We start from the raw sequence: 16130 nt of genomic DNA on the forward strand, positions 1-16130 counted from the left end.
ATCAGGATATTGAAACATCCATTAAACAGAGGCGACAGAATGGGGTAGGCAGCATAGGCAGTTGCCTAGAACCCCGAGTTTGTGGGGGCCCCGAGGGACGGCTGATATTGATATATTGATATATTTTTATAGTTGCATTTTCGCTTAGAAGAAAAAAAATGCACTACAAGTGGACTACTGATATAAGACCAAGGTGTTGCAGTTCTTCCTTTCCACTTCAATTCCTTGTCTTTTTTTTATTTTTAGTTCAGTTGTATTTTTAGCTTAGAAGAAAAAAATGCACTACAATTGGATAATGGATATAAGACCAAGGTGTTTCAGTTCTTCTTTTCTGCTTCAATTTCTTGCTTTTTTTTTTAACAGTTGCATTTTAGCATATTTAGAATGTTGTACATTTTGGTTATGCTTGTTTTTGTGTCATTCATATATTGTGTGTAAAGTTTGCATCGAGTTTATGTTATTTATGTTATTTATCATATATTTTATATGTTCATTCTTTAATAAAATATATATTTACTGATCCATTGTCTTGAACTTCATTCATCATCATTCCGGGCCGGGAGCCCCCATAGCCCTTCTTACCTAGGGCCCCCAGGGGGTATAGAAATGCCGCTGCCATAAAACTTATTATATATAGCATATAACTTTGCGCATACTTTGCAAATGCCACTCATGATGAAATCAGTCATATCCATTATATCAGTCCTCACTCTCGCTATCAGTATCATCTAAATCAAGGTTTTCATTAACCGAGTCCTTGTCGTTTTCGCACTGTGTGGTGCACAGGCAAATGTCAGTGCAAGTTTCTTGACATCCCAAGACACTTCGCAAGAAAGTCTCCCTCGCACTTGCAAACCCAACATAATAAACAAACCAGGGATGGGGTGGGGAGGGGTGAATTCCCCAGACACCCCACAAGAGTTTTTAATTAAACCGAACAATAATTTACATGGAGAAGGAGGGCTGCACCTGACATTATTTAGTTTCACCCAACCAACGGTTGTCTGACAAGCATTAAAGGGAAGTTTTGTTAGTACCCTTTGGAGGGGTATGGTGGGGGGTGCAGCCCCCATGGGCTAGAAGTAGAAGGCTATTATGTTGGGTTTGGGTAGTAACTATTTTGTTACGGGATCTGTGGGAGGGGCGCAATGCCTCTGGGTAGGATGTTATTAAGTGGGGTTTGGTTAGTAAGACTTCTGGGATGTGGTACTGCCGCATAGTGGATAGTCCGATAGATGGAAATGTAATGTTGGCAACACTACTAAACAAACAAAGCAATGCTTGCTGCCGCTACATCCAGCCGCCGCCGCCATCAAAGTATTTTCAAATTTTTTCTTATGTGATTTTGTTGGTTTGCAATGCAAATTACTTGATTTAATGTTCGGGAACCCAAAAATCCCCGATTTCTCACTGGCCCCCCAAGATCGTTGGGAATGAGTGGTAGGCATTATATGGAGTTGAAAAAACAGTCATAACTTGAAAAATATCCTTTTGCTGCATATAGTATATATATACCATCAATCAATTCACTACATTTCTCACCAGAAAAACGTGATTCACATCAGAGATTCCATGGTCGGGTGAAACAGCAAATTGGCCTTTTTTTTTTTTTTTTTTCCACGTGTTTTTGAAAATCATCAGCTGACTGTAAGTGATTGCTATGACTTGTCACAAACAACAGTCAGCCAGTGCTTGAAGGTTGTGTCCATGGCAGTTGCTAGTTTAAGCAGGCGTTACATACAGCAACCTTTGGGAAATTACCTGCAACGAACTGTTGAAGCCTTCCATGACATTGCTGGAATGCCAGGAGTTATTGGAGCAATTGACTGCACACACATTGCCATACAAAGACCATCGGTGGAAAATCCAGAGGTGTTTAGGTGCTGGAAAGGTTTCTTTTCAGTGAATGTTCAAGCTGTGTGTGGTCCAGACCTCTGTTTCCATAATGTAGTAGCTCGATGTCCTGGCAGTGTCCACGACAACCGTATTTTTTAAAACCGTAGGCTCTGTGCCGATTTAGAAGTGAATTTAAATTCAAGGTATCACTTACTTGGAGATGCAGGTTATTCACTAAAAACATATCTGTTGACACCAGTGGCATTTCCACATAATGTTCATGAAATAGCCTACTATAGCAGTCATGTCCTTACTAGGAACACAATTGAAAGAGCTTTTGGTGTTTTAAAGAGGAGATTTGCTTATTTAGGAAAAAAAATTAGGACAAATCTAGAAAAAACTACAGCCTTTATAGTTGCAGCTACAGTATTACATAATATTGCTGTTCAGACTTGTTTTACCACAAGATGGAAGGGAAGTCATCATTGATGACATTAACCTCCAAAATGACCAGCTGCAACCAAGACAAAGAAATGAGCAAGGCAGGTGGAAATGTCAGCAGGTGATCAGGGATTATTTTTAAGATAGAGGTGTATAGAGTCAGTTTATAAGTTATTGTAAGCTCTATTAGTCTGGACTAAGTTTTTGGACTTTGTAATATTAGGATTAAATAAGTCTGTATTAAGATTAGTTTATATACAATTTCTTTTTTTAATGGTTTCAATAAAAGAGGGAAATTGCTACTAAGTTGCTTTATTGTTTTACATCTATGCTTGCTTGCTGATTTTCTCCAATTCTTTCCTGACAATTTCTCTACGGATTGTAGCTTCTTCCAGTTGTGTCTCCATATGTTTTATTTGCAGGTCTAAAAGTTTCTCCCTCTTTTGCAAAAAATGTTCATGTCTATATTTGGACATTTCACCAAGTTTCATATCTGTGTCTTCAATCCAATCATGGTCGTATAGCAGTTTTCTTGTACTCCACTTGCCCCTGGAGGTTACTGGGTCCATACTTCCTGCTTGTTTAGGGATGGGTTCAGCAGCTGGAGTGGTGACATTTGGCACCTCAACTGCCTCTTCATTGACAGTTATGGTCACCACTTCAGAATTTGTTGGAGAATGGGAGACTGCTGCCAACAGAAGGAAAAAATTAACTGATGAAGAAAGTAATAGGTAATTGTGAAATTTTAACGTAGCTGATTGAAATTTTTTTTGGTTTCTATGAAAACCTGGGCTCAAAAACTTAGCTTGCACTGCTGATAATTTGCATCTAAATATGTTACACTGAAATGTTTTAGTAAAATTATACGAAGATTGTCGACTACAGTAGATGTCTTAAATTGGGCCTGCAAGCATGCAGAATGGAAAAGCCTTCCTGTTTCATGGTGTGTACAAATAAAGCTATGTAGCTTATGTTAGTATTAAAAAAATAAATAGAATAAATGACTGGTTGCGTGACATCTTGCCTGACCGATGACAAAATACAAACACTTGCTTGAAGCCATCGTATCTGTCAACCCGCTACATTCAAATTTCACACCAGTTAGAGAAAGCCTCAAAATGCATATGTGTATGGAAAATTTTCTCAGAATAAACTGCACTTTATTTTTTCTATCATTTCTCCATACTTTGTAGTGTTTTACAACAAACCAGTCTAGCTTTATTTCGGGCCTTAGCTTTCTTTCCACTACACACATTATGTCCGGTTCGTTATTTCTTAGGTAATCCATACATTCTAGCCTCTTAGACAGAAATCCATCTATGTTCGTGTAAGTCACTTTTATTCCATTCCTAGTCTCATTCTTCCATGTAATGCCTATTCCGTCTGTTTTATCCACCACTTCTTTAGCCTCCCATTTCTCATCCTCCAAAAAAACTTGGTCTTTTCCGCCTCTGTTCTTTCGTCATTCCTCTCCTTCACTTCAGTTACAAGCTCCTTCATTTTCATTCGCTCATCTTGTGACATATTTCTTCTTATGTAAATTGTTTTGGTTTCCTCAGAGTCCTTAAGTTTCCAAGCCCTCCTCAACAAGGCCTCCACTGCCACCTGAGACTTTAATTTCAATTTTAATGGTCTATTCTTGCTTTCCTCAAAAGCTCCCAATCTCACACTTTCTTGTACCTCAGCATATAGGTCCTCTTCTTCCACAGAGATCTTGTTCAGTAAAGACTTAATCCTGTCATTTTCCTTATGTTTCCTGTCCTGCCAGTTCCTGTTAGTTTCCTCCCGCAATCCTATTATGATCACACATTTTTTCTTTTCAGCAATATCTCTCACCACATACTCATTTTCCTTTAGTGCCTTTACCATTTCCCTCTGCGTAATCCCATTATTTTTCTCTTCCTGCTTTTTCACTATCTCCCTAAAGGACCTTTGTACCTCCTGATGTTCAAGGTTCACTTCTTTCATCCTGGTATCAATTAGATTAAGGCATTTCTCCTTCCTCAAGTCCCCTTTGTATATTTTTATCTCATTTCCATGAGTTTAACCTTCATCTCTCCACATTGTTTCCTTAGTTGTTGGTTTTCTTTCTCCATCTCTACTTTTTCCTTCAAAAGCTCTTTATTCGCTAACGTTAACAAATAGATCTCTTTTTTGAACGAATCATTCTCGGCTAGAACTCTATCCAGTTTTTCTTCTACTGACAAAATGTTTAGAAACTTACTTTCCAGTGCCTGGATTCTTGCATCCATATCTAGTTTCTCCAGTCCTTTTGGCATAGTAATAAAACCTTCAAAGTCTCTAGCTTGTCTAGACGCCATTTTTGTTATCATCAGCTGATTACGGCCAAAACAATCACCGCCCACACTCTCCTCTCAGGGATCGCTCTCCATATCCCTCACTTTGAACACTAAGCGACAGTAGGATATTAACAGGACACTAACTTAGAGTTACCCGGGCCCTGTATCACCATAGGTATTTTCCTTCTTTCCGTCCGCAGCCCGAGACGAGCCGTCCTCTCTCAGCGACGGCGGTGTGTGTGTGTGTGTGTTTAGGCAAGGCAATGCGACGCATGGTGCTACATACTCCGTGTCGTGTGGTACGTGACGTTGAGTTATTTTTCCGCCAATAATCAACATACTCTGTGTTTCTGGCTTAAGAGAAAGCAGATTTGCCCGCGCTGGCAACCGGCACCGACCCGCGCTAAGAATTAAACCATATAAACAAGTGTAGACTAGGCGTGCACAGAGAAAGCAGGTGGCAACCTGCTTCAACCGCTTTCCGGTTTCCTTGGATCATTCTTACCTGCTCAACCCGAGCAGGTAGAGCAGGATGGATGTTGAGCTCCTGATAGCCAAAGTTTATGAGAGCGTATATGAAATAAATGGAATAAGCACCACCAGGAATGGGGTGGATAGGCTGTAGGGTGAAATCAGCCAGGAATTGAAGTGTGAAGGTAAACAATTATTTTTATTATAATTATTATTAGTAATAATGAGTATAATGAATTAAGTATATTAACAATAATAATGATAATAATTGTAATAGGCATTTTAAAAATATATAGAGGTAGACCTAAACTAGTTGTATAACCAAGCGTGAAGGCATGTATAGCCGTGAATAAGGATCAAAGGTCACTGTCTCGGAATTTTCGTCACCTGCTAGCCTTAACGTCCCGTCGTAAGAAAACCGTCTGGTTTATTTCACACCGATAAAGCTTACCGCTGATTCAGCTCACTAGGCCTTAACATCCCATTGGTAGGTGGTAATGTACATCATAGTTAGGAAGCTCCATGATTGGATCGTTACTTTCGGTCCACGTCATTACTGTGTTAATGATAACGACACTATAGGGTGCGACAGTACAAACTGTTCAGTTAGGAGAGCAGATTTCTTCTGGCTACCATTCCACTCAGACGTAGCCCTGTTACACGAAAAGACTTACGCCAAACAAGGAAGAAGCACTGACGGTGATACAGAGAAAGTTAATGAAAAACAGAGTGACTGAGAGAGAGAGTTTACCGCGGTCGTGTGTCAACTTTGTTGCCCTTATAAGAAATATATTTTGTTAATAAAATATGTTAGCATGTCCTTTGTTTTTCCCATACTCCCTTTCTGTCTGACGTCACGTCCTTCCCATCAGTTCTCGCTCACCGCCGCCTCAGGGCAACACGCTCGCTCCTGCCTCTCGTTTTGCTCAGTTTACACTGGTTGTGTATTGTGCTACCGTAAATACACTTTCATAATGGACTCAGTGTCTCCATGCTACCCCTGTTTTACGACAACTACCACATAATTGGTAGCAGCGGTGAAGGCCAGTGATATGCGAGTGACTCAGTGACACGGCGCCGTGGTGTGGAGGAGACAAGATGGCCGCTCCTGCCTTGTCTTACCCGTTGTTGTGCCTGCTGTTTTACGTAGGCTTGTCAATATTTGGATCTTCCTACAGCTACGGGAATGTCAGCTGTTTCTTGCTGTCTGCAGTCTCTTGCAGCTCTCCCTGCTGTATTTGGCCTGCCACTGCCTGCTGTCTCACGTGGGCTTCTCGATGCTTGGATCTTCCTACCTACAGCTTCGTTCGCAAGTTTTTGCCTGCAGCTTCCTCTTGCTGCCTGCCTGATAGACTGCTGTGCTCTTAAGTATTCATGTGAAGCCACGTGCACCTTGCTGCGTATCAAATCGCCACGTATAGCAAGCCGACACACGCACTTCAAGTCGCCACCTGTCAGCCCCTCCGCTTCTGCCGTCTTTTGTATAAGTATAACATATACTTTTGTGCTTGCTGTGAGTTTTTTTTTTAGGCGATTACAGTGTGTTTTCCCGCCAAAGTCTGTCCTGGCGCCATCTTATGCTTCTCAGCTACTCCATACCTCATCTGACGCTCCCTTCTACACAGATACGGTGGGTTAGTTCCTTCAGGGTAAGTCAGTGAGTTTATCTTGTGGTGTTTATTGCATTTTAATCTGCTTTTTCTCGCCTTGGCGCCATTAATTCTAGCGTCTTCCTGTCTCTTAATGTTTGAATGTTTCAGCTTTTCCCATTGGTTGTGGGACGCTGCTACCTGTATCTTGTGCTCTGATTGGCTCCTGTCTGGCCGCCATCTTGATATTTTCCCGGGCTCTTTGGTGATTCGTTATGGCACCTTGCCCTTGTCTCAGATTGGCTGTCACAGCCGCGGATGCTTTAAATGTTTGTTTGTAGCCTAGTACCATATGTTTTTCCTGTGTGTAGGCCAGCTTTTTTATTATATTGCCCTTGCAGCCTCATAAGCTCAATTATGTGATGCATTTTCTTTAATTTGCTAGTGCTACAGTGTTATTTACAAGTGCAACAGTGTTTTTTGTGCATTGTTATTTTATTAGTCTCCTTGAGTGACCTTGAAATTTTTCTGTTTCTTATTTGTTTCTTGCTTTCTTCTATTGCTTTCTGCTTATACTTCATTGTTTTCTCTCTGTACTTTCAATCTGCCCATGCTGTTGGCTAGTTATTTTATTTTTAGTATTATTTTTCTTACACTGTACCTATAATTATTTTCCTGTTAATTTTTTTCCCCTGTTGATTTTTTTTTTTTTTTAATGTTTGTGTGATTTTCATTATATTTTTGTATGTTCAAGCCTGGATTTTCATCGCAGACTGAGACAACTACTGCATCTGATTATGAAATATCTGTCTGATGTGTTTTCATTGCTGCTGATACTCCAGCCAGTGTATGGTGTATGGTAATGTATGTCATTGTGTTCCATTGAATACTTATTGAGTGTTTTTCAGTATAACCACTCTAGTGAATTATTTTTGAGTATCTCATGCTTGATTTGCATCTTGTCCCAAGTGTTATATTTATTTTTATAATTGTACCATCTCTAATTTTTTTCTATTCAGTATTGAAATCACTGCATGAAGTTTTCTCAGCAGTACTTCCGTATACTTTTGATACCAATTGCAATGCCTGGTGTATTATGAAAAACTAATATTGTTGCCCGTCCTAGCTTGACTGTGCTGTGCCCTGTTACTCCACTTGGTGCTACGAGATGTACTGCCCAAATGTGTGTTTTTGAGTGAGCCCTGGACGTAGTCACTTCCATTTTGCTTCAGAGTGTAACTATAACACCTTACTTTATTGCTGTTTTTACTTATTTTATTTTTTATGTTACTACGCTGTGGTAAGCTTTATTTTTGCACCATGTCTTCTCATGATAATAACACTACTACTACTACCACAGTTGCTACTGTCACTACTATGACTACTACTCTTACTACAACTACTACTACTACTTCTACCCTTACTACATCTACTACTACTGCTAATGCCCCTCCTGTTCCTTCTACATTGTTTCAAAGCCCTGTGCTTGCTCCAACTTTTAAACTCTTACACCATGATTCTTCAATCCAGAAGTTTGGTGGTGATGACATCTCTCAGTATTCTCCTTTACAATTCTTGCAACAATGTGAAGACAGTATTCGCAACTCTAACATCACTTCAGGTGTTGATAAAATTTCTTTTGTGCGTTCTCAGTTACAGCCAGGATCTATTGCTGCTGATTTAATGTCGGCTTCTGCTTTCAATCCTAAAACCCTGAATTATGATTATAACGCTTTCAGAGCAAATTTCTTACAAGCATTTGGTATGCCCCAACAGCCAGATTCATTCCAGTGGGTCTTTGACGGAGCAGATACAATGACTAACAATTTTGGTGTCCTCAGTTGCTTAAGAGCTCTTCCTCGCTCTGCTGAATTAGCTTCTGCTGCTGTTGATTCACTTAAAGCTTCAAATTGGATTACAAATGGTACAATGTCTGAGCAGCGATTTTCTATTACATTAACTTTGAACGAGGTGTAGCAGATCATTGATATACACATTCCACAGTAAAGTGCCGTGGCAGCTCCCTTGAGGAACGCCTGCCCTTATGGGCTGTGGTTTTGATTCCCGCCCATTGATAATTACTTTGAGGTGCCTGGCTCTCAAGTAATTTTCTAGGAGCTGGAGGAGTGCTCCGTCCACGCCTACAGCGCGGAGCTTGGTGATGAGCGCTGCATGCCAAATTCTGTCAAACGCAGCTTCGATATCAAGAGCTACTACTGCTGTGGCCTTGCCTCGGTCCAGGGCCTCACTCCACTTCGTGGAGAGGAGCAGGTGCAGGTCTGCCGCCGACCTCCCTTGCCTGAACCAAAACTGCCTGTTGCTCAGCAGGTGGTGGCGCTTGAGATGCTGCGTCACTCGTGAGGCCACAATTGTTTCCAGCACTTTGCTCAGCACAGGCAGCAAGGACAAGCAGCAAGGGTCTGTAATTTTTTGCCTCTGCCTTGGAGTTCTTGTGAAGAGGCACCACACTGCTTCCTTTCTACATTTCAGGCCATGTGGAGGTGGCGAGGCAGTGATTGAAGAGGGAAGTGAGGGGCCGTGCCAGCTCAGCAGCACACTGGCGTAGAACGCGCGGGCTGATGTCCTGAGGCCCCACAGCTTTGTTCTCGTCCAAACTTTCGAGAATCGCTCGCACTTCCACTTCACTTATCATTTTCACTAGTGTCTCTTTCATCACTATTTGAGGCAGCAGCGGAGAGGGTCTTTCGGGGTCGGGGATGCACATATTTTCAGCGAAGTGCTTGGCCAGGAGGTCTGCCTTGTCACTTGCAATGTGGGCGAAGCTGCCGTCTGCCTGGTGGAGTGCAGGGACGGAGGTGCCCCGCGACTCACCCTGCTTGTCTTTGACAAGGCTCCACCACTGCTTGCAGCCAACCTGGCCTCCCCTTAGTTTGTTTTTCAGGTTCACCCTCCACTGCTCTATAGCCCATGCTTGCGTGGCATTCATATGCCCTGTTGCCGCTCGGTGCCTCAGCCTGTTTCTGGCTGTCGGGTGCCTCTTGAGAGCACACCAGGCTTTGTATTTGATATTTGACGCGGCAACGCAAGCAGCACCAAACCAAGGCTGATCTGATGCCTTTGTTTTATGGACTGAGTGCGGCACCCAGCAGACCTGCATGTTGGGAAGCAGCTCTCTTCTCTTCTCTCCTCTCCTCTTCTCTTTTCTTCTCTCCTCTCCTCTCCTCCCTCTCTCTCTCTCTCTCTTTTTTTTTTTTATTTAAACATAACTTTATACAAAAGAACATGTACCCAAAGGCGCACTGTCGTGTGCTACCTATTCTAAGGGTACTACAATCTATTTCTCTACAATATTTACAAGACTTAAAAATAGATAATATACAAGATGGTCAGCATGTAAATGGAGCACTATTCGTTTCACTTCACTAGCACTATTCACGCACTGCACTACACTGAGTGTCACGTCACAAAGAGTGTCAGAGGAGTTGGCAGTGTCTGTCTCCACTTATGTGCCATCAGTTTGACACTGTGAGTGTTCATCTCCTGGACGTGAGGCACCGCGGCCGTGAACAAGTTCCACATCCTGGAGACGCGTCCTGCGAAGGTGCGTTGATGCTGACACCCGTGGGATCGCGGCACCTCTACGGCGTCACCACCATTGAGCACCGTTCTCGTGCTCCGTGCGGTGACTCTTAGAGGATGACGCAGCCCTGCCAGATGTGGCACTCTTTGCACCTGTGCCTTATGGAACACTACGATCGCCGCCACGTCTCTGCGGTGTTCCAGTGAATCAAGGGGACGCTCTCTCTCTCTCTCTTTTTTTTTTGTTCTATTTAAACTAGGTTATATGTGTTGTTCATACCAGAGGTCTGAGACTATGGTATAGTTCAGGCCTATCTTGGCAACAAAAAGAAATACACAATATTTACAGAAGTGAGTCATAAATTGATAATTGAATAATAGTATATAGTTACACACTATCACAGCATTTATTGGTGTCACACTAGCACTTTAGCCACTCGTTCACGCCTCTTTTGTACGCCTGGAGGCATGTAGAGTGGTGTATGTTTGTGTCTTGCACCAGCCGGTTCCACATGCGGCTGTAATGAGGGAGGAAGGAACGGAGGTGACTCTCGGTCCTCGCAAAGGGCACAGTCACAGTGAGGTGGTGGTCTATTAGGCCGGCGGTTCGAGTGTCATGTGTGGGTATGGATGGGGGGTGGCAGGCGTAGTGGTGCCAGATGTGGAGTCTGTTGCCTGAGGGCCTTGTACATGACGCACAGGCCCGCCACGTCTCGCCGCTGCTGTAGAGGTTGAAAGCTGAGCTGCTGGTCCTGGTTCCTCATTTGCACCATCATCTCTGCGCTCTTGCCTGGATCCTGTCAAGCCCGGCAAGATAGGAGGGTGGGCAGGAGGACCAGGTGAGGGGAGCATACTCCATGACGGGCCTGACCTGGGCCCTGTAGAGGGACGCTATCCCCGGACCGTCGAGCAACTTCCCAACGCGTCGGACACAGCTCAGCCTCCACGCCGCATCCCTGGCAACCCTCCTCACGTGGGTGGTGAAAGTTAGGCCTGCGTCTACTTCCACCCCCAGGATGGAGATAGACTGCTGGAGAGGCAGCCTTTTGCCTTCAAGAAAGAAGGCTGGGGGATGGGCGTCTTCTCGCCGCCTGGAGATGTGCAGGACTTGAGTTTTCTCAGGGCGAGGGTTATTTGCCAGCGGCAGCTCCAGGATGCAATAACTTGCAGGACAGTGTTGATTCTGTCCACCGTGTTCTGCCGGTGGTTCCTGTCGCTGATGAAGGTGAGGGTGCAGTCGTCTGCATACGCTTTGGCCTCGGGGACTAGTTGCAGTATGTCATTGAAATATACACACCACAACAGAGGCCCGAGGACACTGCCCTGAGGGACGCTGGCTTTGATATGGTGTTGGGAGGACGAGTGGCCATCAACAACAGTGTGCAGGGTTCTGCCATGAAGGTAGTCCTCCAGGAGGTGCAGCAGTCCTCCACACACTCCAAGGCTCCTCAGTTTGGCTGCCACTCCCTTGAACCACACACTGTCTAAAGCACCGGCGATATCCAGGGCAACGACGAACACCTCTTTCCCACTGTCTATCGCGGTGCTCCACTCCGTAGAGTTTAGGAGAAGCAGGTCGGCTGCCGACTTACCCTGCCTGAACCCAAACTGCTTTGAGTTAAGGAGGTGGTGGGCGTTGAGGAAGGCGGTGACTTTTCTCGTGATGAGGACTTCCAGCGTCTTCCCCACCACGGAGAGGAGAGAGATGGGCCTGTAGTTCTTAGGATCCGCCCTGCTACCCTTCTTGTGTACAGGCACCACTCTGGCCTGCTTCTCTCTCTCTCTCTCTCTTCCTTTTTTTTTTTTTTTTTTTATTTAAACATAATTTATACAGAAGAACATGTACCCAAAGGCGCACTGTCATGTGCTACCTATTTTAAGGGTACTACAATCTATTTCTCTACAATATTTACAAGACTTAAAAATAGATAATATACAAGATGGTCAGCATGTAAATGGAGCACTATTCTTTTCACTTCACTAGCACTATTCACGCACTGCACTACACTGAGTGTCACGTCACAAAGAGTGTCAGAGGAGTTGGCAGTGTCTGTCTCCACTTATGTGCCATCAGTTTGACACTGTGTGTGTTCATCTCTTGGACGTGAGGCACCGCGGCCGTGAACAAGTTCCACATCCTGGAGACGCGTCCTGCGAAGGTGCGTTGATGCTGACACCCGTGGGATCGCGGCACCTCTACGGCGTCACCACCATTGAGCACCGTTCTCGTGCTCCGTGCGGTGACTCTCAGAGGATGACGCAGCCCTGCCAGATGTGGCACTCTTTGCACCTGTGCCTTATGGAACACTACGATTGCCGCCACATCTCTGCGGTGTTCCAGTGAATCAAGAGGACGCTCAGGCTCTGGGTGAGGTGGTATTGCAGCATCTACTAGCCGTATGGTGCGGCGTTGGATGCTGTCCAGTCTCCTTCTGTGTGTGGCAGCACAGGACATCCAGGAGAGAGCTGCGTACTCAAGGTGGGGCCGCACCTGTGCCTTGTACAGCAGCAGTCTCCCCTTCCTGTCGAGGAAACTGGCGATCCTTCTGAGAGCGGAGATCCTGTGAGAGGCTTTCTTGGCAATGGTTTTGACATGGCTGTCAAACCTCAGCCCTCGATCCACCTCCACTCCAAGTATCTTGACGTCATCTTGGAGTGGGAGAGCAGCAGCGCCAAAAGACAACCATTGCCTGTGTCTTCTCCAGCGCGAATGTCACTTGCCAGCGAGCACCCCACTCCTCTATCACTCGTAGCTGCTGATTGATGGCCTCAGCAGCCCGCCCACTGTCCTGGCGTGGATAGGTATAGGAGAGGGTGCAGTCATCAGCATAGGCCATGACTCCTGGCAGTAGCTGGAGAAGATCATCCACGTAGATATTCCACAGGAGTGGGCCAAGAATTGAACCCTGTGGCACTGATGCCTCCACAGGCAGGGACTCAGATGTTTGCCCGTTGACAACCACCTTGAGGCTTCTGTCCTGCAGGTAATTTCCCAAGAGTCGTAGCAAGCCACCCTGGATGCCTTTAGCACGAAGCTTTTCTAGTAATCCGTTGTGCCATACATACTCTCTCTCTCTCTCTCTCTCTCTCTCTCTCTCTCTCTCTCTCTCTCTCTCTCTCTCTCTCTCTCTCTCTCTCTCTCTCTTTTTTTTTTTTTTTTTTATTTAAACAGGTGGTTATATATATATTACATGGGACAGTTAAATGTGCCTATGCTAAAGCTCATCCTTGCCGTAGGTGAGCTATCTTAAAGCTACTGCCCTTACACTTACATTATAAACAAATTGTAATGTAGTAATAACTAAACTTAATTTTAACAGATATTATTAGTTGATACTTAAAAATACTATGTACATCCTAGGCGAAGCATTATGTACAAAATTGACATTAAGGAGGGTGTAGACGCAGCCACCTATGGGCTGCTACCTTAATTTGCTGTGTGGACAGGCCCCTCACATCCACATCTGTAGTGAGCTCGTTCCACCACACCACCGCTGCTGATGTAAAGGCACGCTGGTGAGTAGAGCTATGGGACCTCGGGACTTCCAGGAGGAGGTCATTGGCCGACACCGTCCTCGTGCCAACCTCGTGTCTCCTCCAGGTTGCCCCTAAGTCCGTCAGGTGGGGTACGCGCTGCACTTGTGCCTTGTGGAGCACTGTCAAGGCGGCAACTCTCCTGCGGTGCTCGAGGCTGTCCCTCAGGTCGTGCCGCTGCTGTTCCTCCTGCTGCCGCTGCTCTTGCTGTTGCTGTTGCTCTTGTTGAGGCTGTCGGTGTTGCTGCCTCCTCCGCCAGTGTGGTTGGTGTTGTTGATGATGTGTAGCGCCGCTAATCAAGCGCTCTGCCCGGCGCTGTACTTTATCTAGTAGGCTGAGGTGGCAGCGGGCACTTGACATCCAGGTAAGAGGGGCGTATTCCATTATAGGCCTTACCTGGGCCTTGTAGAGTGTGAGGAGGCCGTCAGCATGGAGGAGGTGTTTCATCCGGCGCAGTAGGTTCACCTTAGAGGAGGCGTTCCGCGCCACTTTCTCCAGGTGACGGTCGAACTGCAGCCTGGAATCCACCTCCACCCCAAGGATTTCAATGGTGTCCTGCAGAGGGATGGTGTCTGGCCCGAGACGCAACTTTCCACGCAGTTGGTCTGCTTCTCCCTGTGAGCGGGTGATCACCATGGCCTGGGTTTTCTCAGGGGCAAACTTGACTTGCCACCTTTCTCCCCAAGCCAGGATGTCCTGTAGCTGCCTATTGACTGCCTGCACCACATTCTGGGCTTCTCCCCTCTCGTAAGCCCAGGAGAGGGTGCAGTCATCTGCATAAGCAGCCGCTTCGGGAGAACTCTGCAGTAGATCGTTGAAATATATGTTCCATAGTATTGGGCCGAGTACTGAACCTTGGGGTACAGAAGCCTCCACTGGAAAGGAGGACGAGGTGCTGCCGTTCACCACTACGCGGAGGCTCCGTCCCGTGAGGTAGCTGGTGAACAGTTGTAGCAGGTCCCCGGTGATGCCCAGCTGCTGGAGTTTAGTAGTCAGCGCATGATGCCACACAGAGTCAAAAGCACCGGCAATGTCTAAGGCGATCACCAGGGAGGGGCGTCCGGCATCAAGGGCATCATGCCAGGATTTGGAGAGCAAGAGGAGGAGATCAGAGGTTGAACGGCCTTTTCTAAATCCAAATTGCTTCGGAGATAGAAGGTGATTCTCCTCAAGGTATTTGTTGATCTGCTCACCAATTATCCTCTCAAAGATCTTGCTCACCACTGAGAGGAGGGAGATGGGTCGGTAATTTCCTGGCTCTGCTCTTGACCTCTTCTTGTGCACTGGTGTAATTCTCGCCTCCTTCCAAAGTGATGGCCACTCCCCGGTCTGCAGGCACTGCCGGAAGATGAGTGCGAGGGGGGGGCTGTTAGTTCAGTCGCACAGTTTTTAAGTATATGTGGGCTTAATCCGTCAGGGCCTGGTGCCTTCCTGGTGTTCACTCCTCTCAGGAGTCTTCCTACATCATCTTCAGTAATGACAACATTCTGAAGGGATGAGGTACCAAGACGGGGGGAGGGCAGGTGGCTGCCTGTTGGGGTCACCAGTTGTCATTTTCCGGCTGAACTCTGCGGCAAGGAGATCAGCCTTTTCACGACTGGTGACAGCCAGGTCTCCGTTAGGTTTGGTAAGGGCTGGGATTCGCACTTGATGGGAGATGCCTTGTCTCTCCTTCACCAGGTTCCACCATTGCTTAGCATCAACCTGGTTAGAGGAGAGTTTTTCTTGATATCCGTCTCCCATCTGGCCTTGGCCCACTTTGCTGTCTTTACCATTATCTTGCACGCTCTTCTGTGCCGGGCTTTATTGACCTGCGTGGGATGTCGCTTGTAGTGTTGCCACGCTCTATATTTATTGTCAGCAGCGACTCTACATTGGTAGCCAAACCATTGTTGGTCCTTAGGGTTTGTTGTGTACACCCTGTGTGGCACAAATTGTTGTTGTAGGGAGAGAAGGACGGTGGTAAAGGCGATGGTATCGTGGTGTGGGTCTCCGGTCAGTACGGTGTGCCAATCAGTCGCTGACAGAGACCGCTTCATAGCCTCCCAGTCAGCACGCTCCCATAACCAGATGACTCGCTGTTGTTCCTCCTCTCTAGCAGCGGAGAGATTGATGGAGGACAACACTGCATAGTGATCAGAGCTACCCACACGGTCCAGTGGGCGGCACATCACACAAGCCTCTGGCAGATCAGAGAGCACAGGATCCAGGAGCCTCCACGCTGGTGTGTTGGGAAGTTGACATGGTTGTGGAGACCCTGCACTACAGTGAGGTCTGTGAAGGCTCTCATCACCAAGTGTTGGTTGAGGTCCCCTACAATAACTACATGTTGGCAGTTATGGGCAGCCATGATGTCATCGAGGTGCTCAGAGAGGTAGTTTAGGGGAGCGTTTCCTTGCCACTGTGGTCTGTATGCTGC

The 16130-nt window shown here is 45.9% G+C and overlaps 2 protein-coding genes and 1 pseudogene across 4 annotated transcripts; 1 reads left to right on the forward strand and 2 right to left on the reverse strand.

The window, feature by feature from the left end:
* Positions 1 to 1148: 1148 nt before the first annotated feature.
* Positions 1149 to 2715, forward strand: LOC123520117 (annotated as a pseudogene).
* Positions 2574 to 4802, reverse strand: LOC123520225. Of its 3 annotated transcripts, none has more exons than XM_045282329.1 (2): positions 4732 to 4802; positions 2574 to 2965 (listed from the first exon to the last, which is right to left on the reverse strand). In XM_045282329.1, the coding sequence occupies exons 1-2, from the start codon at positions 4748 to 4750 to the stop codon at positions 2604 to 2606; spliced, it is 381 nt and encodes a 126-aa protein (XP_045138264.1). In that variant the 5' UTR covers positions 4751 to 4802; the 3' UTR covers positions 2574 to 2603. The 3 variants fall into 3 exon arrangements, with proteins under 3 accessions (XP_045138264.1, XP_045138261.1, XP_045138263.1); XM_045282326.1 differs by lacking the exon at positions 4732 to 4802 and adding an exon at positions 4502 to 4555; XM_045282328.1 differs by lacking the exon at positions 4732 to 4802 and adding an exon at positions 4502 to 4551 and having other exon boundaries at positions 2574 to 2962.
* Positions 4803 to 11176: 6374 nt separating this feature from the next.
* LOC123520119 lies at positions 11177 to 15882 on the reverse strand. Its single transcript, XM_045282049.1, has 5 exons — positions 15523 to 15882; positions 15216 to 15415; positions 14108 to 15077; positions 13634 to 13909; positions 11177 to 11857 (listed from the first exon to the last, which is right to left on the reverse strand). The coding sequence occupies exons 1-5, from the start codon at positions 15880 to 15882 to the stop codon at positions 11177 to 11179; spliced, it is 2487 nt and encodes an 828-aa protein (XP_045137984.1).
* Between the last annotated feature and the right edge of the window lie 248 nt (positions 15883 to 16130).

This window comes from Portunus trituberculatus, chromosome 46 (assembly GCF_017591435.1).
Source record: "Portunus trituberculatus isolate SZX2019 chromosome 46, ASM1759143v1, whole genome shotgun sequence".
NCBI lineage: Eukaryota > Metazoa > Arthropoda > Malacostraca > Decapoda > Portunidae > Portunus > Portunus trituberculatus.